The sequence below is a fragment of the Melospiza melodia genome, chromosome 2 (assembly GCF_035770615.1).
Source record: "Melospiza melodia melodia isolate bMelMel2 chromosome 2, bMelMel2.pri, whole genome shotgun sequence".
Classification (NCBI taxonomy): Eukaryota; Metazoa; Chordata; class Aves; order Passeriformes; family Passerellidae; genus Melospiza; species Melospiza melodia.
In genome coordinates, this window is record NC_086195.1 from 5,656,314 (window position 1) to 5,681,701 (window position 25,388).

Sequence of the window (25,388 nt, forward strand, 5' to 3'; positions counted from 1 at the left end):
CTGCCTCCACCCAGCTATAAAGAGTTGTTTGAACTCAATGTTGAATTAAGCAACAACAGCACCCAACTCCCATTGCCAATGCCCTGACTCTAATAAATTTTCCAGAAGCTGTTCACAGTCAGGGCTATACTGGAACTGGTTAGGAAATGAGGGGCAGCCACTCCCCTGGATGTCCAGGTCATGCCCATGGGCACATCTACCTGTGCAAACACACCCATTACCTCTATTACAGAAAAGGAGAGGGGAAATAGAATATTGAAAGCAGTATTGTGTGCAGTAGTGGGGGATAACCTGTGCAAATACATTTAAAATCAGTATTTAATTCTCTTTCCAGCCTCTGCATCCACAGCTATTGACAAATCACATTGTGCTTTCCCTCACCACACTCCAAGTCACCCTGGTCTGCTTTCTCACCAGGACTGATGGCAGCAGGGACAAGAAGAGTTAAACCCACAGGATGTTTCCTCCTCAGATCAAAGCACTCCACACAAAATAGTTCAGCAAAGAAAGCTGAGGCAGATTTTGGAGTGCACTGAAATTGGCAGCAACTTTTTATTAGCCTGGAGATAAAGCAACTGCATTGTATTGGGGTTTTTCTTTTTAAAGAAAGGAACATCTTTGTTTACAGTCATATTTGTTTACAGAACAAGCTTGTTTTCAAAGTTTTCTTAAAAATGTAAGGACTGTTCCAAAGCATAGTTCTGGGCTGCATTTGATTAGGGCTCCTTCCTGCTTTGACAGATAAAAGGGCACTCTGCTCAACTATGCGCTGCTCCAGGGGGTCTTGGTGAAATCCCAGCAAGAGGAGTGGGAAGAATCTGTTTTGGTTTGAAATACTGAGGAAAAGCAACACCTTTTCCCCTACCTGCATTTTTAAAAGCTCCTTGGATTGTCAGTGCTCTGGAGAGAGGCAGGGGAGTTGCACAATCACCACAAAAATCTCCAGTGCAGCACAGGGTGAACTTCTGTGGCCTACAAATATTCTTGGAATGGTTTGAGGGTTTCCAGTCCTGCTATAAAACTACACCCTCACTGACCTATTCCCTTCTGCCAGGCACACAGACAGGCTTTGGTTCAAGTTCACAAAATAAACACAAGCAAGTGACTTCAGGTTTAACCACTAGAAATAAATAGTTCAAATTCCAGGGAAAGGAGTGTTGTCTTCCTCTCTGTAACAGTGGTATCCACTCCCTTTTAATGATTTGTGTTTTCCAGTTGGACAAGGCAGATTGGAAAACATCTAAAAGAAGGATTTAGACCTTCCTTTCTCTGATCACTTGGCACAGAGCCCTTCAAAGCAATGCCCAGGCACACGGGGTCTCACAACTGAAGCTCAGGAGCTGCTGTGTGCAGAAAAGGAAACATGAAATGGAATAGGGAAGGAGAACTTGCAGGAAGAAGAACAAAAAGGCTTGAGCCATGTGCCAGATATCACATCTCATGTCACTCCCACACACCACAATCTGTCATGAGTTCAAGTGTTGGAAGAAAACTTGGGTTTCTTCCAGGAGAGCAGCAGGGTGAGGATCACAGGAGTGCCTGCAGCCAGAGGAGATCACTGTCAAGGTCTATTCTGTGCTGGGGAAAAATATCCCTCACAGGAATAGGAATTGCCATGGCAGCCTCTGATCCTTCAGAAGTTTACTACTGACATACAGGATCTGAAACCAACCACTGAAGGCAGTTACCTGTGTCCTCCTCAGATTTTCCTCCAGTGAGAAAATGGGTTGGAAGTGACCCAATACAGGCTCCTGCTGCAGATTCAAATTTGTTAAGAAATGTTGGAGTTTGCATGGTGTCTGCAAGCTTCATCATGAGATAATTTTTTTTTCACAGCTAGTAAAAGATCTAGTCAGAACCTTTCCCTGCTGTCCTGTCTGGTTCACAGGCAGTGTGAATAGAAGCCCATTTCTGGTGGTATTTTACAGAATCTGCACACCAGCAAATCTACTCCTAAATAAAAGCTACACTCTGAGGCTGAGCTTCCTTAAGTGCTTCCCCAACTGCTTTCCCTAGAGCCTCTCTTTAATTAAATAACACAAGAACCACCAAGTTTTAAAAGCCAAGCCACCACTCCTACCAAATATCAAAGCACTTCAGATGGCAGCTTCTCACCCTTTCCTGAGACCCAAGAAAAATCCTCATCACCAGAGCTGCACCACTGGACTGAAATTACAGAGTTTTTTGTCCCAGCATGGCATTGAGGTGAACTACCAAGAAATCTGCCTACTTGTTGCTGAGCTCTATTATTGACATTCAGCATCTTCCACAGGAGCAAGGGAGAAGCTGTCAGCAAACCAAGCAGCTGGGCCCCACATCTGCATTTGAATGCAAAAATTCTCTGTGTCCAGACACTCCAGAGAGAATCATTCACAGTGCACAGGTTAATTCTGAGTACTTTTAATGGACTGTACAGATTTCCACAGCTGGTTTTGTGAAGGACATGATATTCCACATGAACATGACACCATCTGGCAGATGAACACATCTTCTGCCCCCCTGATGGGCCCATAAGGCTCTCACTGATAACTTCTCAAGAAGATGTATCTCTTGGATAATTAAAATGGAAAAGTTCTCCATGAAAAAAGCAGGATGCACTCCAAATTTTGCTCCCAGGCCTCTGGAATGATTTTCACAGACACCAGTAGGATCATATTGCAATGGAAGGAGCTTCCAATAGCACAATGTTGACTGACACGTTTTACTTTTACTTTGCAGAATACAAAATTAACTTTTGCACTTCTTCCTACAGAGATATTCCACAAGTAGGAAGTAATGGATTAGAAGCTAGGCAAAATCCCAACCATATGAACCAAAGTTAAAGGATAAAAACAGAGAAGGCAAAGTCTCAGCTAAAACCTCTCATACCCAGCAAGAGTTTTTTCTATACTCCCTTTCCCATACCCAGGCACACTAAGTTAGTTACATTAACTAACAGACTTTTAAAAAAAGTTTTTAAAAAAAGCCCTAAAATAACCCAAACCAAAAGTAATAAAAATAAAGTTGTATCCACTTTAATCAGCATGTTTCCACCTGAAAAAAAAAGCCTGAACACAGTAGGCAAAAAGAGCATCCTGTTTCAAGGAAAAGACCATCTCCAATGTTCATACAACATGCATCAGAGATTCACAGGACTGAGCCACTGACACTGTATTCTGCTAGACAGTTTAGCTATGTTGTAAATGCATTACTTGCTGCAAACAGGATATTGCCATATCAGCCTGCCTGAAAACCTGAATCAAATTTTAAACCAGTCCTTTTGCATAATTCATTTTTCATATAAAAACAGTCCACAGCTGGATCATTTCCTTTCCTCAAGGCAAAGATCACAAGCTCACAGCAGTCATAGTGATGGCTCTTCAGTCTTCATCTTTTTTTTGGCCTGTTCACTGGAACCATGCTGCAGATCCTGCTGCTTCTTCCTCTGCTGCTGTAACTTTTTCTCCTTCCTCTGCAGGTACTCATCCATGTTATCAAAGGAGGCCTTGTACAGGTGGCTGTAGCAGCTCCCTGCACCAACAAAACCTGGAGTTGGGCAAAGCAAGGTGTTTAATTAACACAGCTGTTAATTCCCTCAGAGGTCTCATCAATGACTTCCTGGACTGTAGTTTTAGATAATGGCATTCCAGTTCATTTACTGTAGTCCTATCCACTATATCAGTACCTTCCAATACCCCAAGGGGCTCCAGGAGAGCTGGAGAAGGATTTTCACAAAGGCATGAAGTCACATTGCCTTAAACTGAAGGTGGGCAGATTTAGATTAAATATTGGGAAGAAATTCTTGACTGTGAGGGTGGTGAGGCCCTGGCACAGGGTGCCCAGAGCAGCTGTGGCTGCCCCTGGATCCCTGGCAGTGCCCAAGGCCAGGCTGGACAGGGCTTGGAGCAATCTGGGACAGTGAAAGTTATCCCTGCCCATGGCAGGGGGATGGAATGAGATCATCTTTAATGTCCCTTCCAACCCAAACCACTCTGTGATTAAATATCAACATTTACACTGTGTAAGCCTGGTTTGTGTTGGCAAGCACCTGTTCAGCATTCACCAGCCAGGCACAGCCTCCACATTAGGCTAAAAAATTCACACAGAGTCAAGCAGCTCACAGTGAAGCAAAGAGAGGCCTCAGCTCTCCTCACACACTGGACACTTGCAAATCTCAGGGCTTCTGTTTTCCAACTGCTGATGTTGCTCCCTGAGACCCAAGCACTCCAAAGGGAGTTGCCACTGAACTGCACTTAGCTGGATTTTCTCCTGGAGTATTAACTTCAAAGAAGGACAAAGGAGCAGATTTCAAGTAGTCATGTTCTATTGCACATAGACTCCCAAGCCTTTGTTCCAATGTTCCACCTTCTGTGAATTCAGGGTAATATTCCTCACAGCATCCCCAAGACTGCAGGTTTAGATGAGTTTAGCAGGGAATTAACTGCTAAATCCCTCCTCAGATTGTTTCTGTAGAGAACACAGAATGAGAGCAGATGGCTCAGTCCATATTTCTGAAAAATTGTTGGAGTGGCACTTGACAAAGCCAATTATCTCCAGTTCTCCTCTTTTCCCAAAAAAAATCACAATTTTTAAAGGAGAAATAAAGAGAAATGCAGTACCTGCTAAGGTCTGGTCCTGAAGCTAAGTGTGATACTCCACAGAAACCCACATGCAGCATCCCCCTGTTTCTTGGTAGACCAACAAAATCAAGTTTCCCTCTGTGGTCCTCAGCAATGCTCAAGCTTTCACTGTCAGGGGGGCTGCACTCAGAGGCTTTACTGGCCTTTGGCTCTGGGAGAAATTGCATGCTGCCAGTTTGAACAGCCATGCTGCTCTCCACTTGATCAATCTGCACTAAATCCTCTCCTGGGATCAGTTACAGCACAGTGCCAAACTGGTTCATGTGTACAAGGGGCAATGGCTTCAAACTGAGAGTGGGTTTAGATTCAACAATAGGAAGAAATTCTCCCTGTGAGGGTGCTGAGGCACTTTGAACAGACTGCCCAGAGAAGCTGTGGATGTCCCATCCTTGAAGTGTTGAAGGCCAGGCTGGATGAGGCTCTGACCAGCCTGGACTAGTGGAAGGTGTCCCTGTCAAGGAGTTGAACTGGGCTGTCTTTAAGGTTCCTTTCAACCCAAACCATCCTGGGATTCTGTGATACTTCCAGACTGACCATTACATGCCAAATCCTACAGAATAAAACATCCCCCAGCTCTTGTACATCCCCAGACCGGTGAGAAAAGCTTATAAAAGGACAATATGCAAGGATTGGGACTGAATACAATGTAATGATCACTTGTTTCAGAAGACATAAAGACATAACTCCCTTTAAAGCACTAATTATGCACTGGAATAAGTGCTCATCAAGTGAGCCTCCCCTTACTAATTAACACTAATGAACCCTGTCATGTGAGCTGTGCTCCTTTCCCAGCTGCACATGAGCTGGTGACTGAATTTCCACGTGCTAATTATGCCCAGAACCTCTCCCCCTGCCTGCTCTCTGCTCCTCTGTGCTCACTTCCACTCAGCCCTCATTCTCCTAATTATCTGCCTGCCTGTAACTATCAAGTCTGCACCATCTCCATGCAAACATCTCCTTTCCAAAGGAACACCTGACTTACACAGACTGCACCACCTTAATTACAATTTAATAACCAACTTAATGACAGCTACATGCTACACCATCCAGTACCAGATATTAAGGAGACTTTACACCAGACTGAACATTTCTGCAGCTCTTCCATCTTTACCTATGAACAGACCATAAGACTGGTGGAATCTGTACCATGTTTTTAAGGAAGATTCCAGTCTCCCAGCAAAGTGCAGGATAGAAATTTCTACGACTGAAGTTTCAATACATAATTGAGATTTTAGCACATGCCACAGCCCTTCTCTACCCTGCAGCCACAACCTCTGCTATAGTTTCAGTATATATAATATATACAGTTTCATATTATTTTTGTTTATAATACAAAAAATGCTGGAAACACAGGGTGAGTCTGAATGAGGAAATTATTTTTCTGACAGAGACTTGGGGGTGGGGCAGGAAGCAAGAACAAAATGAGCCAGCCAGACACTAAGCAATGTCATCTGTTGTCCCATCCAGGGTCACACCTTCCAGTCACATCAGGCTCCACGTCCTGCCCTGCCAAGGTGAGCCCATCTTTACAGCAGAGCTGCTCCATCCTGTCTCCACTGTACCTGTGATAAAGCCTCACACCCAGGCAGGAGAAAAGACAACACACAGCAGTTTTTGATACCACAGCAGTAAGACAGACTCCAGCAGCTCTGCCAGAGGCTGTTTGATGCATCCCTGTGATAAGGTGTCTGTGGAAAAGTTATAAGGCTGCAATTCAGCTCTAAATTCCTCCATGGTTCTGTGATAACACAGCCCTCAACACACCTCATTATCTGCACTGACTTCCACACCAGACAGAGTGATGAAACTGAGAAAAGACTGAGTGGCTTCAAGAGCCAGCTGAACTGACCTGAACTCCAATCTTGTTCTAAATTTTATGCTTCAGCTGTAAAAACTGCATTCCCTAAACCTTTAAGCCAAATTTCTCACCTTCAAACACTGTCCAGTTGTCTTGAATGTATTTTGACATCTTCTGTAATCCCTTGTCATCAGTTACAGCCTGGGAAAAGAAGGAAGGCTGCATGTTATTTTGAGATTAATAGACAATTTCATGTTCCACAGCATGCTGAAAATGCACCAGCTCTCAGAAGTGTGTAGTGAAACAGAGTAGGTGTAAAACCTCCATGATCTCTTCCAGGCTCCTTTTTCTAGGACTGTTATTGAAACCTGGCCTGAGATCTCAAGTTCTGCTAGGAAAGCTTTGCCATTTGAACAAAGACATTGATTCCCACTTGCTAATCTGTGAGGAAAAGAAATATCCCAGGGAACACATTAGGGTCAAAGAACACACTCAGGAGTTTCATTAAAACCTCTTCACAACCAGACCATAATTAGCTGGGGACTTACAAGGATAACAAATGAGTTTCCAGTTTTTAATAGGCAATAAAAGAGAACTAGATAGCACATACCCCAAATCTGATTCCCTGTTCTCATTGAAAATAAAAGTAATTCCCTTACTGCTCCCAGGGTGCCTTGTCCTGGAAAAGATCCCTCAGAGGCAGGCACAAGGAAAGCTGTGTGAGAATTGCTGAGCAAATCCAAAGGGATTTTGTAGGTTTTGGGTTTTTTTTTTTAAATCATCAGGTGTAGCCCACAGAAAGCTCAGGCAATGGTTTAAAGCAGTGAGTGCTGACAAGCACTCTGATCCTGCTGGGGCAGATGGCAGCTTTAGCTCAGAACAGACACACTGGGCTTCACAACAAGCTCCTGACACCTCTGCATCACACACAGGTGGGAAGAATGAGATGTGCACCTATGGCTTTTACTCCATCTCAAGACAGAGAGAAAGGTGCTTTTTTAGCTTTCATGGAACAGCAAACTCCACTTCTGTTGTGGCCTCAAGACATCACCAAACACAGGATTTCCAGCATTAAAAAAGTACCTTCCACTGTCCATCACATGCTCTGTACAGAAGGAGAGGAGTTTCCTTGTCTTCCTGCAAAATCCACAGGTCTCCCATTTCCTGGAATGCAATGTCCCAGCCTTTGTGCTTCAGGGAGATTTGCTGTTTGTAAAGCAGCTGCTGGGCAGTGGCATCGAGCTGAAAGATGTAGACTGTGGGAATACTTTTGAAAGGAAAAACTTAATTACCATTATTACCAAATCCACCTACAGCCATCACTTGTACAGCAAACTACAGACACCCACTCCAATTCCAAACAGAGCCAAAGCCAAGTGGTTACAATGAGCACTTCAAATGCTGTTTGCTTACATGATCTGAGTCAGAAGCTGTAAATACCCACAGTACCAAACAGCTTTTCAAGTGTTACGTGAAAGAAAAAGCAGCCAGTGCTGCCTCCTCTTTAAAACAAAGGGTAGTAAAGGGAATTTCAGAAGGATTACTAAGGACTTTTATGAGTGTTGCACTGTGACACACTGGCCTACAGGGCTGCAATGAAGGTAAATACACAGCTGAGCACCAGCCAAAATAAAACATCCCCAGCTCTTGTTCATCCCATCCTTGTGCTTCCTCCACTGAGGGAAAGGCATCACAAACTGAATCATTTGTTTGAATCATGTTTGAATCACAAAAATTAACTGAGCCAGGTAACCCTTGCACTCTCCTCTGCACTCAGAGCAAGTGCAGGACCCAGAGGCTCCCTGGGAGGCCACAGGCATTCCTGGACATCTGGAGATGCACAGTACCAAGAACTCCAGGCTCAGGGAAAGCTGCTCATGCCTTTGCAGTAGCTGGGATGATTTTAGGCATTATTCCATGTGCTCTTACCTGTCACACAGAATGGCAACATAACCACCTTGACAGCAGTAGGTTATCCTTGACACAGTGTATTTCTATTAGGAACAGATAAAAAAACATCCTTGTAAGTTAAGGCCATTTATGGGCAAAAAATTCATATTCCATTTCACTAGGAGCCTTTAAAATTTAGCAGATGTCTTAATTTACAGCAAGTTAAGCAACTTAATTACCTTCTAACTGCAGTCAAGGCTATTTTTGTACCGTGTTTGCTGTTTTTATAAAGTTTTCCACACTTCTCCCTTCCACACTGTCCCAAAATCAAATGTAAAGGTGTGAGTGAACTATTCTTAGCAGACAAAGCAGCAGATGAAGGAAAATACAGCACCTCCAAACATTCTCTCCTGCAATGCTAATGGCAAAAACATTGACATTAAACCTGCTCAGGCAGAGTATCACTCCAGCAGCTCAGACATTACAAACACAAGCTATTAGCTGCTGTTGTGTTGGTTAAAAAACGAAGATAGTGATGCATGGCTAATACCCCCAATATCCCTGCTGTGCTGCCTGTTCCAACCTGAGTCTGGGTGAAGCCATCCTGCTCCACAGAAAATGTGTTCTGAGCAACAAGGAAGGCCTGCCTGAGGCCATTTCCCTCATTAAAACAAAAAATCCCCAATAAAACCAACACAACAACAAAAAAACCCCCACATCACACTCCTGTTTTATCTGAGAGAAGCAGCACCTCTGCTGCACAAACCACTCTACTTGAAATATAAAACAACTCATTTGAGGCTCCTGGAGTGGGAAGAACTTGAGAGGAGTAGAAAAACTGCAAAATGATGTCCTGGGGTGCTTTTTCCAAAGTATCTATTATATAATGTGAACAGCAAAACTGCAGCAGCAAAAGGCTGGCTCTCAAGTGGATTTTATAAGCAGTGACAACACCAACACTGCTGATGACTAAAACCTTCCAAGTAGAGAAGCAGAGATTTATTTCCTTTAGGGCAGGGAAAATACATCTTTTTGACACTCTGCTGGCTGAATTCTGATGTATCCTCAAATATTCATTTTTTTTTAACTTCCACCTTCTTCCCTAACACAACACTGTGACTGGACAGAAGCTCTGGTTCACAAAGTTAGGGTCAATTTGGGAGTTACCACAGGATTTTACCCTTGCAGCTACCAGCTGATGTATAGATATTGTCAGGGTGCTTGTTTCACAGTTTTGCAATCCCTGTAGGAAAGCAAAACAAGCTGCACAGCTTCCAAAAACTCAAGTCAGCAAGCTTACCACCAGAAGCTAACCATTTTGTCAACAGCACATGATGCAACCACTAAGAGATAAACCAACTGTGGGAAAGAGAATTAATTCATGGTATAACAGAGCTGAAAACAATTCTTTTTCTTCTTCAGCACATGAGAAAAATTGTGTGACACAATTTCATAGGGGGAAGGAAGAACAGCATGCACACACTTCTCACTCATCTCAACCCCCTGTCTGGACAGAAGAGGAGCATTTAATAAAAAATATTATCAAAAGGATTGATATGGTTCAGAGCTCCTGGGAACAGATGGGACTGATCTCCTGCTACTCTGCAGAAATATGAAGTTATTAACCCATATTTAGCACCAGGACCCCTGTTACACACAGACACAAAACAAGTACCAGGTAGGATGAGTGGGCTGAACCAGAAAGGTTCTGTGTGGCTGATGTGGCTAAATGCTGTTTCTGCAGGATGGAGCCACTTAGAACACAGCTTTGGAGTAGAACTGACAGCTCCCATTTACTGTAAGCCATGAGTGGGTTCTTCAGACACTTAAAGGAACAAGCCAAAATAGATTTTATATCTGTATGTATATAAAAGCTGAAACCTGTGCCATTTATTTCTAATAACAAAGCTCTGCCTCTCTGCCTGTTGCCTGACAAACATGCAGGGAAGTGCCCACCTACACAGCCAAGAGCTTTGTGAGAGAGACAAAGGGCTCTGTGAACTTGAATTAGGCAGCAGCTCTCTCCCAACCCCACTGGAGGAGGGAGGAGGAGGCTGTTTTGATTTAAACCAGGTTTTATTCACAGCTGGAAAGAGACAGGAAAATGCATCTTCTTTCCAAGTTCTTTCCATGTGTGGGTAAGTTAAAAAATCAGCAAAATGAATGCAAGACCCACAGCAGTATCATGGTCAAGGACAGGGCTATGAAATCAGTTAAGGAAGGGCTACAAGAACATTCTGTGACAAACAGATGTTCACTTGATACTCTCTGAACTCAAGACAGCATTTATATGGCACTGTTATCAGCCTGCCAACACCTTAAAATTAACTTTTGATGTCATCTGCGAGAAGAGTGACCCTATAAAAAATTAATGTACTGGTGCATTGGGGTAGAATTGTGCAATTCATGTTCTGGACTTTAAACAAGCTTCTGCTGTCAAGAGGATCAGATGAGGTGAAAGCTCTGAAGCAGGAAAATATTTATATAGCACTATGGAATTAAGAGAATTACTCCCATTCTAGTGGGAAAATGAACTGAGGATCTGCAAGGCATCAGCTGAAACCAATGCTACACTGCTCCAAACACTCCCACATTCCCCAAACAGACTCATATTCATCATCTGCCAAGCAAAACAAGCCCACAGTTCTGTGCTCACATGTCCCACCATTAGTGATGATTCCATCCCCATTGAGCTTCAAGCTGTGTTTAAGGCTCCACTGCATTCACACTGGCTATCAATGGTAAAAATAAAATGTAACAATACACAAAAAAAAAAAAAAAAAAAAAAAAAAACAACCAAAAAGAAAAGAAAAGCACTTCTATCCCCATCTGATCCCTGGCTGCAGAGTTCTTTGCACACACTGTGTTGTTACAAGCTGGCTCAAGAGATTGTGACCTTAAATTCAGACCATGAATGTCCCTCTGGGTTGTGGAGATGCCCTGTGACACACCTGGATGCCCAGATGACTGAACACTGCCACCAGATGCCACCTCTGGCACTTCCAGCACTGTGATGCCAGCAGAACAGGAGTTTTTTCACTGCAGAACACCTGTGAGACTGAGCAGTGTCCAGGATTTCACAGAGTGAAGTCACAGGCCACCATGTGCCTTCCAACAGCACCACCACACGTGGCAGTGGATGGAAAAACTGCAAAGCACTGCAGGAATGATGTTTATTACTTAATTACTGTGTTCTAATTATTAACCCACAGTTTATGGGCTTTCCCTTTCTTCTCAGCTTACTCACACTGGGGTAAAGAAGCTAAATGGAAACTCCTCAAGCAAAGGGCACCTCCAGTTTCTCCTGAGGCTGTATCAACACGTGGAATATCTTATGGAAGGGATTTTATGAAGGGAGAAAAGGCAAATATTACTAAACTCCATTTAAAAACATTCTAAGAGAGCTGGAGAAGTTTTCTTAGATCAGCTCCTACCTGCAGCAACAACCTGACATTTGTTATTTTATCCAATGCTACATTCAAGGTTTATTACATAGTTCAGTATTCTTTTTTTATTAACTTGTTTGGAATCAGTGGAATTAGGGTTCAGTGTCAGATTAAGCACTGTGAATTTACTCATGAGCCATCTTAATAATGCTAAGCCAGTCTAAGGAACAAAATAGCATTTTTAATATTAGTCACAGAATTCCCCACTTCAGTTAGTTGCTTACTTGTCCTCAGTGATCCTACAAATCTAGAAAGCAAACTGTTTTAAAATAAACCCATTATTTCCTCTAAAACAAATGCTGCACCCAGAGTATCAGTGGATACCAGTTAGATGGGCTTGTCACCCAATCCTGTACCTTTGTCACTTGCCTAAAACCCCAAGAACAGCTTTTTCAGAGATTTCAAGCACTGCCATTGAGCTGAAAAGAGGCAGAGACCTTGTGAATGTGTGTGAGAGGTGTGTGCCTCAGGTGTGCTTTCCAGAAGACTCCAGGGTCCAAGGAGCAGCTTGAATTGTCCATATGGACACCACCCAAATCTCTGCTAGCAGGAACCCAGGGGCCCAACCCTTGGCCAAAGCCAGGATTCCCAGTATGTAAATGGGACAGCTGTGACCCAAGTGGCTCCCAGCTGCTGGGAGGTGAAGCACAACACATTCCCACCAGCAAAACCACAGCACAAAGGAGGGAAGGCAGAACTGAAATCCAGTTTCTGCCTGGATATGGATTCCACACTGGATTTCCCTTCCAGTTGTCACCTGAAAACTGGGAGGCAGCTGTGGTGTGCAGGGAAAGAAGTGTTTTTAGAGATTCACATGAAAAATCACCCACAGCAGGATGGGTGGTGAGGAGAACTCAAATAACCCAGCAGATGAGCAGGTGGTTTAGTTCCATGCATGCAGCAGGGACAAGGACAGTGCTATTGCACTGCTAATTGGTCTTATGGCACATTAAATGACAAAAAAATCCCCAAAACTACATTTCAAGCACTACCAAAACAACTGCTCACATCAGGTGAGCATCTCAAATCACAGCAGCACCCCAAACTTCTATGAGACTGCTGATGTAGAGGCTGGAAGCTCAGGAGAGCTCCAGTTTTTGTAGGACTCACACATTTAAATTCTGGACACTGTCCAGCTGTGAGAGAACCTAAAATAACAAGCCCAGAGTTTTGACTCCACAGGGCACTACTGCAGATCACTGGTTAAAAATATTACTAAGCTTCTTTTTGCTCAGGAAAATTGCAACTTGAACACTTGAAATTCTAAGCACTAAAAAAATGGGTGAATGTTTAGATCTTCCCAGTGTCACAGGATGTTTTCTGCCTAGAAGAATACAACACCTGTGGTTTTGATGGAAAAAACATTTCAAGTGAAGGCTTTGCCCACTGTGCAGAACTTGAATTTGGGAAGAATTAGAATCAGCTTCTTTTGATCACTGCTTGGCAGAGTTTAGAAATTCACACAAAACACAGGAATGGATTTCAGGGACTGTCCTCCCAAAACCCCAGACTGTTGTAACAGCTTTTGTAAGTTCTAAACCCAGTGAGAGAAGGGAAAATGCAACCAAGACATCTGGCAGTGCCAAGGATCAGGAGCACAGCAAAAGCACTGGCACTCATGGACACACCTGGTCTGGTTTGGTTGCCTGGGGCCCACAGATGGCACTCAGCTCACAGCAGTGCACTTCTTCTCCACTTTTATACTGCCAAAGTCTCAGAGTGGAGTCCTGGACAGATGGAAGTGGACACAAGTCTGTTACTATCAGCACTCAGGCAAAGAGAGGCCACTCCTGGCCTTCAGCTAAACCCTGTTTCCCTGAAGAGCTCCCCACAGAAGCTGCTAAATAGTCACTTAGTTAAGACCTCAAATTGCAGATAAAGCATTTTAATTAACATAATTTCCCCCTGCATTCTAAATTATTCAATCATGCTAATTTTAATTCTCCTTTTGAAGTGGAAATTGGGGAGCTGGAGGAGGGCATTTCAAGCCTGTTTTAAGCAGCACAGTCATGCATGTGCTCAGCATTTTAATGGCAATTCTTTCAGGCTGCCCTTCTCTGCCCCATGCTCTTGTTATCAACCAAATTGTCATTTGATTTAGCAACTTCCTGAAGAGAGACTAAACACCCCTCTGGAAGAACAAAGCCAAGAGCATTTGCTAGGAGTGAAATACAGCCACGTGCAGCACTAGCACTGGAGCTGCTTCAATAATTAAGAGGGACAAGAGCCTTAGGGAAGCAAGAACAGCAGCTGAAACCAAATGGCAGGAGTTACTGTGATCTTCACAGGAAATATTATTTGTTTCCTGTGCAGTTTTGGTAGTACAGTATTTGGGGAACAAATATTGTTTCCCTTCTTTTAGGCCAGCTCCATCCCTGTACATGTGTGGCATGGCAGCAGGATGCCATCAGTTCAGGAAAAGGGCAGGGAAGGGAGGAACATTCATTTCTACAGCTCTCAGCCAAGAAGGCAATGTCTGTGCTCCAGAGCAAGAGTTAATGGTAATTTCACCAGCCCAAAGATGCTTTTACTATAAGCACAGTAAAAGGTTCTTGGTGATCCAGCAACAGAATGGCTGAACACTGAGCAGAACCAAGAAAAAGGAGGAGGAGGGAGGCCATGCTGCAAACAATGAGAGATTATTCCAAGTATCCCAAGGAATTTGGCCTGAACACAAGTATAAATAATAATTTAAAAACCCAAACATACAAAAACCCAACATTTTTTGGAAGAAATTGCAATACATACCCCAGAAGCTGACAAGAGCAGGTCAGGACAGTTGGGTATTACAAGTATTTTGCTTACAAACCTAAAGGAAAAACAGTCAAAAGTTGAACTCTCTTGCTTGACACCCTGGTCTTTAAACACACACAGTAAGAGAAAACAGCAGTTTTAAAGAGAACCTTACAATAAACAAACAGATTTTCCACATCAAGATAATTAGGAGGAAGAAGAAAATGTCACCAGTACTTAGTAAACATGCACTACACAAACTACTGACTTTCTACTTAATAAAGAATTTCATTTCCCCATTTGCACTCAGGGAATACTACTGACTTCCTCCCAGCTGAGAACATTGTCATTTAGATCCAAAAGTGCCAGTGGAGACAGATTTACTCAGGTAGCAAATTCCCCTTTCTCAGTCCATGATGCACATTAAAAACATGAATCAACAGATCCTTTAAAGCACAGCAGTGATGGCTCAGCCTCCAGAGTGCCACATCTCCCCAGACACAGTTGGGAGATGATTTAAAAGGAATCTTCAGAGAATTTTAATGTGGCAGTTTACCAGCCCACATTCAGCAAGAAGTTCTGTTCTCCAGAAGTTGGTGATCCTGTTTTGTCTTTGGTGAGCAGTGGTGTCGCAGACATCTTTTCATAAAAACCCTTTATTTAGGATTTTCCCTTCTGGGAAGCTGAGGCCCCAGAAAAAGAATGTAAACAATGGTTATGTGCTGCTGTGGAATGGAACAGGTGCATCTGGGATTGGCCCATGTTGGGTGTGTGTAATTAATGGCCAGCCAAGGACTGAGCTCTCTCTAGGACAGAGTTGGAGAGAGCTCCTTTGTTATTCATTCTTTTCTATTCTCAGCCTTCTGAGAACCTTTTCTCTCTATTTCCTTTTAGTATAGTCATAATGTAATATATATATATCATAAAATAATAAATCAAGCCTTCTGATTATGGAATCAACATTCTCGTCTCTCTCTTCATCCTGAAAACCCCTGTGACCACCGTCACACAGTGGTGACCTCAACTTCTGGGGATCATTATTATCTCAGAGCTCAAACACAGTGAGCTGAGCAGAACATGACCTGAATGGGACAGTCTTGCCTTTGAAAACAGGCACAGCTTTAAAGCCATAGAGTGAAAAAATAAAAGGAAGAGATTTGGTCACTGTAACACAAACTTCCAGGACAAAGCAGGCACAACAGGTCCAGCAAGAATCACCATGAGCCCCACTGACAGAAAAAAATCCAGGACTGTGAAACAAGACAATTATTGCTTTATGTAACCCTTTTTTAAAATTTCTTATTTAAATATTTAATTTTGGGATACATTTCAATTAATTTACACTGCTTTTCCCTCTGCAACCACTAATGAACATCTTGGACACTTCCAGGGTTGGGGCATCCACAACTTCCCTGGCTAATCTGTGTCAGTGCCTCACCACCCTCACAGCTAAGAATTTTTTCTTAATATCTAATTTAAATCTACTCTCTGTCAGCTCAAAGGCATTCCCCCTTGTCCTGTCACTCCAAGCTCTTATAGACTCTCTCCATCTTCTTGAATTTATTTCACAGTGCATTCTCCAGCCCACTGCAGTCTGGTGCCCAGGCTCTATCCACCCTGGTGACACAGCCAGGTTTATCTGTATTACCACACAACCTAACGAGCCTGAATTCTGCTCTGAGATGCCATTAATTTAATTAGCATATGTTCAAACCTCCAAAGACAGTTCCTAGGGACTTCCTAAGACTAAGACAGGCTCCATCCTGAGCTAACCATTTCTGGAGCCTCTTGTGAGCAGCATGTGGAGGGAGATGATTCTGCTCCTCTGCTCTGCGCAGGCCCCAGAGGTTGTGTCTGCAGCCCTGGCTACAAGAAGGACATGGACATGTTGGAGCAGGGCCAGAGAAGGCCACAAAAACAAGCAGAGGGCAGGGAAAGAAGTGTTTGTAGAGATTCACATGAAAAAAATCACCCACAGCAGGATGGGTGGTGAGGAGAACTCAAATAACCCAGCAGATGAGCAGGTGGTTTAACTCCATGCATGCAGCAGGGACAAGGACAGTGCTATTGCACTGCTAATTTGTCTTATGGCACATTAAATGACAAGAAAAAAAAAAACAAAACTACATTTCAAGCACTACCAAAACAACTGCTCACATCAGATGAGCATCTCAAATCACAGCAGCACCCCAAACTTGTGTGTGTGAGACTGCTGATGTTCAGGCTGGAAGCTCAGGAGAGCAGCTCTGCTGTGAGGAAAGGCTGAGAGAACTGGGGGCTGTCCAGCCTGGAGAAGAGAAGGCTCTGGGCAGACCTTGCTGCAGCCTTCATAAAGGGGGCTTTTAAAGACTTCTTTAGAAGGACCTGTTGCAATAGAAGGGATAACAGGTTTAAACTCACTGTAGACTCAGACTAGATGTAAGGAAGAAATGTTTTACAATGAGCCTGGTGAAACACAGGTTGTCCAGAGAGGTGGTGGAGCCCAATCCCTGCAAACATTCAAGGCCAGCTGGGACAGGGCTCTGAGCAACCTGATCTTGCTGAATGTGTCCCTGCTCATGGCAGGGGGTTGGACTGGGTGACTTTTAAAGGTCTCTTTCCACCCAGGCCATTCCATGACTCCACCACAGACCAAGCTGCTGTTCAGTGTGATTTGAGGAGAAGATTTCACCCACTGGGAGTGGGTGGAGGTGGCTGTGCAGGGCATGGCTGCACACAAGGCACTCACTCTCTGTGGCCCATGCAGTAGGACACAATGCTGTAGGGAGCCTTGGTCAAGCTGACTCTGATCTTCTCATCTCTGTCTGCAGTCAGGATATACTGGTCATCAGCACTCAGGGCCTGTTGGCAGAGGGAGAGCTTTAGTGCCCAGCAGTTCAAGGCTTGAAATTCTCCTTAGCTAAGAAAAAAAAAAATCTCCTGTCCCCAAAAGGTAGGTATAGACACAAAGTCACTTTTTTCCACCAACAATGGAATCCTAAATCTTTGTGACAGTAATGTTTTCACTCACTAAGACAAGCAACACTGACTTCCAGGTCCACTGAAAGCCACTGAGCCCAACAGCAGAGCTGCAAGACCCTTTCCATCTCAAAAAGAAACTCATCACACCAAAGAGCTCAGCTGGCATGGCAGAGAGGATGAACTCCCAAAGACACTCTGTCACCAAGACTTCTGTCACTGTAACACGAAGACTTTTTCAACACTCAAAAGCTTTTTTCCTTACCAAACTCTGCCAACACAAACTCAGTAGGAAGAAATCTGGACCACATTTCATTTATATAATTTAAAAAAATATAAAAAGCAAACCACAAATCTGGGACAAGAGCAACAATGAGAGACCCAATGCAGGTTTGCAAATACACACACTTACCACATCCATGAGCAGAGAGACATGACCCAGCTCAAGTTTTCCATCAGCTTTAGGTTCTGTTATTGAGTAAGAATAGACATCACCAGACTTATCTGCAACAAAAATCTTATCCTCTGCAGCTGTGATAACCAGGGATGTGCATCTCCTGCTCACAAACCTGAAAGACAAAAGGCACAGCTTGAACAGCTCTGCATGGCAGCTTCAGCAAGCCTGGAGTTAAACAGACCAAGAGGCTGAGCAGAAAGTTCTCAGATGCAACATTACTGAAATGGCAGCAGTGAGAGCACCACTGAGGGGCTGAAATGGCACCTTTGAGTCTGTAAATGAGTGACTGATGTAACAGCAAACACCTGGGCTGGGGACAGGCACAGGGGACCATTAAAAGCTGCATGACTGCATTTTGCTTTGGTATTTTCTCAACTGAGCACCTCAGCCAGGCAGCATGCCAGGGCTCTAATGAAGGCTGGGAGACTTCCTTGCACTCTACATCATAAAAACATGAGTTAAACACCTAGAAAAGACAAGGTAGGATTTGTCCTGTTAGGAGCCCTTTGCAGCAACACTTTTAGAAACTGTGTAGGAGCTACTCCAGTTACCACTCTGTACTGCAAAGGGAAGCCCTTGATGGAGAGCCTTGGAACTCTTTTTTTTCTCCTCATATCCCAAGTCACAGAGCCACAAGCTCTGTGCTCCTTGTCCAGACAAAGCTCTGAAGTTGAACTCTGAGTTTCCCTCATCATTTGCCACCATCTCATAGTTCCAGCTGCCAGTGCAGCAGGTATCAGCTTTCTTTCATCTATCCAGATAAATATAAGAACCACAGATGCCAGAAAACACATCCTGTGTGCTACCACAGGACTGTGGGCACCAAGGATCATAGAAATGGATATTTTATTCACCTACTCTGAAATTCTGTGGCCATGTGGAGGCAAGAGGACAATACACTATGCTCCAGGTAGGAAGAGAGAAATTCCCAGACTTTTTAGTGGCTGTTTAAAGGAACACCACTGTGACAGTGTTCACAGGGGTCTTAGGGTGAGGGAAGAGATGAGGATCTGACTCCATGTTTCAGAAGGCTGATTTATTATTTTATGATATATATTACATTAAAACTATACTAAAAGAATAGAAGAAAGGATTTCATCAGAAGGCTAGCTAAGAATAGAATAGCAAAGAATGATAACAAAGGCTTGTGTCTGGGACAGAGAGTCTGAGCCAGCTGACTGTGATTGGCCATTAATTAGAAATAACCACATGAGACCAATCACAGATGCACCTGTTGCATTCCACAGCAGCAGAAAATCAATGTTTACATTTTGTTCCTGAGGCCTCCCAGCTTCTCAGGAGGAAAAATCCTAAGGAAAGGATTTTTCATAAAAGATGTCTGTGACACACTACAACAGGATCACAGGCAACCCAGTTCCAAAAAGGTGACTCTGCCAACCAGAAAGTCTCACTCCCAGTTCACTGTACCACCTGTGATCTTGAGCAGAAAGATTCCAAAGTTCCTCTTTGTCTGACACAAGCTGACTACAAAGGCCAGCACTGTGTGAGACCTTTATAGAGCTTGCTACAAAACACCAACACAAGTCACACAGCTCAAACTTTGGCATTGTTATCCATGCAGAAAGCCTTCTGCCTGTATTCCCATTTTCCCAATATGAGGTAATGACATTCTAAAAAAAAAAAAATCAGTGGTCCCAGTTAAACTTTCAGCAGAAATTAAACACCAAACCATTATCCAGTGGCACGTTACAGGCAAGACACACAAGGCAGGGCAGCAGGGAAGGCAGGACACAGAATGAACAGAATTGGGCATTTCTGGTTTTATCACAGAACATCCTGAGCTGGAAGTGACACTTAAGATCACTGAGTCCAACTCCTGGCCCTGCAAAGGACACCCCAACAATCCCACCACGTGCCTGAGAGCATTGTCCAAACCCTTCCTGAGCTGTGACCACTTCCCTGGGGAGCTGTTCCAGGGCTCACCACTCTGGGTGAAAAACCTTTTCCTAAAATCCAACCTGAATGTCCCCTGGCACAGCTTCATGCCATGACCATTCCTCACCACAACCCTGTTTAACCCCAAGGGTTCATCCTATATCCTGCACACAGAGCCAAGCTACAGACATTTGAATTTATTTTTGTTTGCAACCAGGGTCTCACATTTGTCAGAGACCAACAGAAAGCAGAGATGCCTCTTGCTCAGGTACTTTCTCAGAATCCCTTCACAATCCTGGTTTTTCTACAGAGAATTGTCACAAGCAGCAGCAGCAGCAGGAGAAAACTTGGAACTGGAGGACCTCTGGTGGACAGCTACAGGCTGTTTCCTCAAGAGGAATGTACTGAAGAAAAGCAGCTGCAGCATCTCTAAAGGTGGGCTTTTTGAAAAGATGACAGCTTTTTCAAAAGTTCACAAAGTCCCCAAAACTTCTCATAATCAGAAGGAACAGAGGGAATCAGAAGGAACACACTCACTGAACTGCTGGGCATCAGTCTCACAGGCCCAACCCCAGTGTAGCAAGAGTGGGCAGAGTTTTGGTTCTTAAAGATAAAAAACACTGGGTTTGGGGTAAGGAAAGAGATTATCCTTCCTTGGACAGTGATATTAAACATCTGCACTCCCATTCTTGGTGAGGGGAAGACCACACATCAATCCTTGACAAATACTCTGAATACCCAAAACCATTAAATTTGTTTGTGTGAAGGAATTAAAAAAAAAAAAAATAAAGGAAGCTAAGTAATAACAAATATCAACATCCCAAATATTCCCATTTTAGAACTCTGAATCCACCAGCCATAACTGCAGCTCCTTACCTGACACTGAGACATTCCCAGGAAGGTTTTGTTTGGAACAGAATCAGGCGTTTGCTGTCATCTGTCAAGGCAAAATAACCTCCTGATGGGGAGAAGGCAAAAGCCAGGATGTCATCACTTCCTTTATCTGGCCCTTTTCCATCCTGCCTAAGAGAAAGAAGGGACCAACAGTTCACAACCTGGCAGCCACTAAATTCCCTCAGGAGTGTGAGGAACAAAGTAAAACTGTAAATGCTTTTATTTCTGCTTGAAATGTTGAGCCAACGTGGACATTAATGCAAAGAAATAAACCAAGACATAGGAAACTGAAAGGTCTAAGCCTGGATCAAAGCCTATTTAGAAAACAAAAATTTTCTAAGAAGTTTTCAAGAACTTTTCTAAAAATATGAGATGTGCCCAGCAGATGGGCACATTTAAAACATAAGATGCTGGCACATCTTGATATAAATTATGAGGAAAACAGTAAAATGTTTCTTGTTTGGCTACAAGTAAAACAATGTCCAGTGGTTGAATCTAAACTAAGAAAAATACTTTTTTGTCTGTGTGTGTTTTGAATTCTTGTAACTTACAGAACAGATCTGGAGGAGAACTTATGTAAGTGCTTTGTGGGTTTTTTTTTTGTTTTTGATGTCTAACAAAAAAAATGCAGGACTTTTCCACAGATGTCTTGATTGACAAGAGACAGAATTATTGAATTTGATTTTGCCACTGCTAGTAAAGAGAAAAAAGGTGCACAGTGGAATGAAACTCTGGATGAAACAGAAACAAAAACCAGATTCATACATATCCATCAGGGTTAGCAAAAAAAACCCTTCAGTTGTTCAAAGAGTTATCCTGTGGCTTCCTTCTAGTGCCTTCACAGCCACACAAGCTCAGGGATGCACCCTCCAGAAAAGAGCAGATTTTCTCACCCTTTCTCTCCTAAGGGCTGCTTCTCAGCACTGCTGCAATCGTACACGAAGAGATTCTCATCACTGCAAGGAAAAACAAACCCAAAATTACTGCCACTAGAACAACCATGCTTAACTATGGAGAGTGGCAACTCTTTTGTAAAACTCTCTTATTTTAGTTACTGGGCACAACTGCCCCCCATCTTAAAACCACCTCTGCCCAAGTGGGTTCCCAGAGTGCTACAGCTGTGGCAAAATAAAATTTTGGATGGTATGCACGTGTCAAAAGGAAATCCTCCCCTGCTGGTGAAGTAACTCTGCATTTTGCATGAATTGTATTTCTGTCAGACTCAGCACATCTGCCAGCAGCATTCACCCAGTCACAGGATCACAGGATGGTCAGGCTGGAAGGGAGCACAGTGGGTCACCAGGTCCAACCCCCTGCTCCAGCAGGATCCCACAGCACACAGCACAGGACTGTGTGCAGATGGTTCTGGAATAGCTCCAGAGGGAGACTCCACAGCCTCTCTGGACAATCTGATCCAGTGTTTGGTCACTGCATAATAAAAAAGTTCTTCCTCATGTTCAGCTGGAACTTCCTGTGCATCAGTTTCTGCCCCTTGCCTCTTGTGCCACCGCTGGGCACCAGAGAGCAGAGCCTGGCCCATCCTCTGACACCTCCTTTCAGACACCACACAGAACCTCAGAATCATCTGGGCTGGAAAGCACCTCTGGAGACCACTCAGTGACTTCTGGAGATCACCCAGTCTGACCCAGTGCCCAGGCAAGGCCCCCTGGAACAGTGACACAGGGATGGCTCTGGATTGTCACCAGAGAGGGAGACTCCACACCCTCCCTGGGCAGCTGTTCCAGAGCACTGCCACCCCCATGGAAAGAAATTCTTCCTTGGGCTGAGGTGGAACTTGTTGTGTTTTATGGCCATTGCTCCTCACCCTGTCACTGGGCAACAGATGGAAAGAGTCTGACACCATCCTTTTGGCACTGACCTCGAAGACATTTACATGCACCTTCCTTATGGACATAAAATACACCATTATTATGCATGCATATAAATGTGTGTGTATATATATATAAAATAATATTGCATACATTCTAGGCATTTATAGTTTTAGATAGAATGCACATTTTATGTACAATATTGTGGTTTTATGTATAATAACATATGCTTTCTATAAGTTATGTACACGTATGCACTATGTTATATATATAATATATACTGTGTATGTACATATCTATATATAGGGTGTGTGTATATCTATATATAAAATAATATTGTACACCTTCTAGGCATTTATAGTTTTAAGTATAATGGGTGTTTTATGCATAAAAGCGTGGTTTTATGTATAATAACATATGCTTTCTATAAGTTATGTACACATATAGACTATGTTATATATGTAATATATATGTATGTGTGCATACATATATATATAAAAAATAATATTGTATACATTCTAGGCATTTATAGTTTTAGGTGTAATGCATGTTTTATGTATAATAATACAGTTTTATGCATAATAATGTGGTTTTATGTATAAAACTATATGCTTTCTCTAAGTTATGGACACATATACACTATGGTATATATATGCATATATATGTGTGGGTGTACATATATATATAAAATAATATTGTATACATTCTAGGCATGAATAGTTTTAGCTATAATGCATGTTTTATGTATAATAATATATTATATGCATAATAATGTGGTTTTATGTATAATAAGATATGCTTTCTATAAGTTATGTACACATATACACTATGCTATATATATAAATGTATATATATGTAGTGTACATATATATATGTGTATATATATGTGTGTGTACACATATATAGGGTGTGTGAATATCTATATATAAAATAATATTGCATACATTCTAGGCATTTATAGTTTTAGATAGAATGCACATTTTATGTATAATAATGTGGTTTTATGTATAATAACATATGCTTTCTGTAAGTTATGTACACGTATGCACTATGTTATATATATAATATATACATATATATAGATGTGTATGTACATATCTATATATAGGGTGTGTGTATAACTATATATAAAATAATATTGTACACCTTCTAGGCATTTATAGTTTTAAGTATAATGGGTGTTTTATGCATAAAAATGTGGTTTTATGTAGAATAAGATATGCTTTCTATAAGTTATGTACACATATAGACTATGTTATATATATAATAACATGTATGTGTGCATACATATATATACATAAAATAATATTGTATACATTCTAGGCATTTATAGTTTTCCATAGAATGCATGTTTCATGTATAACAATATAGTTTTATGCATAATAATGTGGTTTTATGTATAAAACTATATGCTTTCTATAAGTTATGTACACATATACACTATGCTATACATATAAATGTATATATATGTAATGTACATATATATATAATATATGTGTATATATATGTGTGTGTACACATATATATAGGGTGTGTGAATATCTATATATAAAATAATATTGTATACATTCTAGGCATTTATAGTTTTAGGTATAATGCATGTTTTATGTATAATAATATAGTTTTATGCATAACAATGTAGTTTTATGTACATTATATGCTTTCTAAAAGTTATGTACACATATACACTATGCTATATATAATATATATGCATATATGTGTGTGTACATACATATATATAGGGGTGTGTATATCTATATATAAAATAATATTGTGTACATTCTAGGCATTTATAGTTTTAGATATAATGCATGTTTTATGCATAATAATGTGGTTTTATGCATAATAATATATGCTTTCTATAAGTTATGTACACATATACACTATGTCACATATATGTATATATATGTGTGGGTGTACATATATATATAAAATAATATTGTATACATTCTAGGCATGAATAGTTTTAGGTATAATGCATGTTTTATGTATAATAATATAGTTATATGCATACTAATGTCGTTTTATGTACACCAATATATGCTTTCTATAAGTTATGCACACATATACACTATGGTATATATAATATAATATATATGTGCGTGTATACATATATATAGGGTATAGATATATAAAAAGTAATATTGTATACATTCTAGGCATTATTATTATACATAAAACGTATGCGTGTTTTATGTATAATAATATGGTTTTATGCATAAAAATGTGGGTTTATGTATAATAATGTAGTTTTATGTATACTTATACATGCTTTCTATAAGCTATATATACATATTCACTATGTTATATACCTATAACATACATGTATATATATGTATGTGTCTATGTGTCTGTATATATATATCTATATATATATATATATATATATAGTGTGTGTATATCTATATATTCTCTATGCTATAGTTTAAATGGGGGAGCAAACCATGGCAGAAAACCGCCGAGGCTAGAAAGTTTAACGCGCTGTTTCTGTAGCAGAACACGCTGCCGAGAAGCCGCAAAGGCACGAACCGCAGCAGGGCCAGCGGCTCCCGCACGGCCCCAGCACCTCCCTCAGCCCACACGGGCCCTGCGAGCCCCCTCAGAGGGCACGGGCGGCCTCGGCCGCTCGGACCCGCCCTGCCCCCCCGCCTCCCGCGCTGTGCCGGCCCCGCACGCCCCGCACTGACCCGCCGTGGCCGGGCCGCGCCGCCAGCAGCCGCCCCCCGCCGCTCGCCGCCGCCAGGGCCCCGCGCAGCGCCAGCGCCGGCCGGGCCCCGGGGCTGCGCCCGCCGCCATCGCCGCCCGCCATGCGCCCGCGCCGCCACGCGCGCGATCGCGTCACCGCGCACCGCCGTGACGTCACCCAGC

The 25,388-nt window shown here is 42.4% G+C and overlaps 1 protein-coding gene across 1 annotated transcript; it reads right to left on the reverse strand.

Moving 5' to 3' along the window:
* Positions 1-2,384: 2,384 nt before the first annotated feature.
* WDR4 (WD repeat domain 4) lies at positions 2,385-25,329 on the reverse strand. The gene is made up of 11 exons (XM_063181393.1): positions 25,208-25,329; positions 21,585-21,647; positions 20,674-20,820; positions 17,857-18,013; positions 17,215-17,327; positions 14,502-14,562; positions 13,382-13,480; positions 8,347-8,411; positions 7,501-7,684; positions 6,549-6,618; positions 2,385-3,525 (listed from the first exon to the last, which is right to left on the reverse strand). The coding sequence occupies exons 1-11, from the start codon at positions 25,327-25,329 to the stop codon at positions 3,344-3,346; spliced, it is 1,263 nt and encodes a 420-aa protein (XP_063037463.1). The 3' UTR covers positions 2,385-3,343.
* Positions 25,330-25,388: the final 59 nt, after the last annotated feature.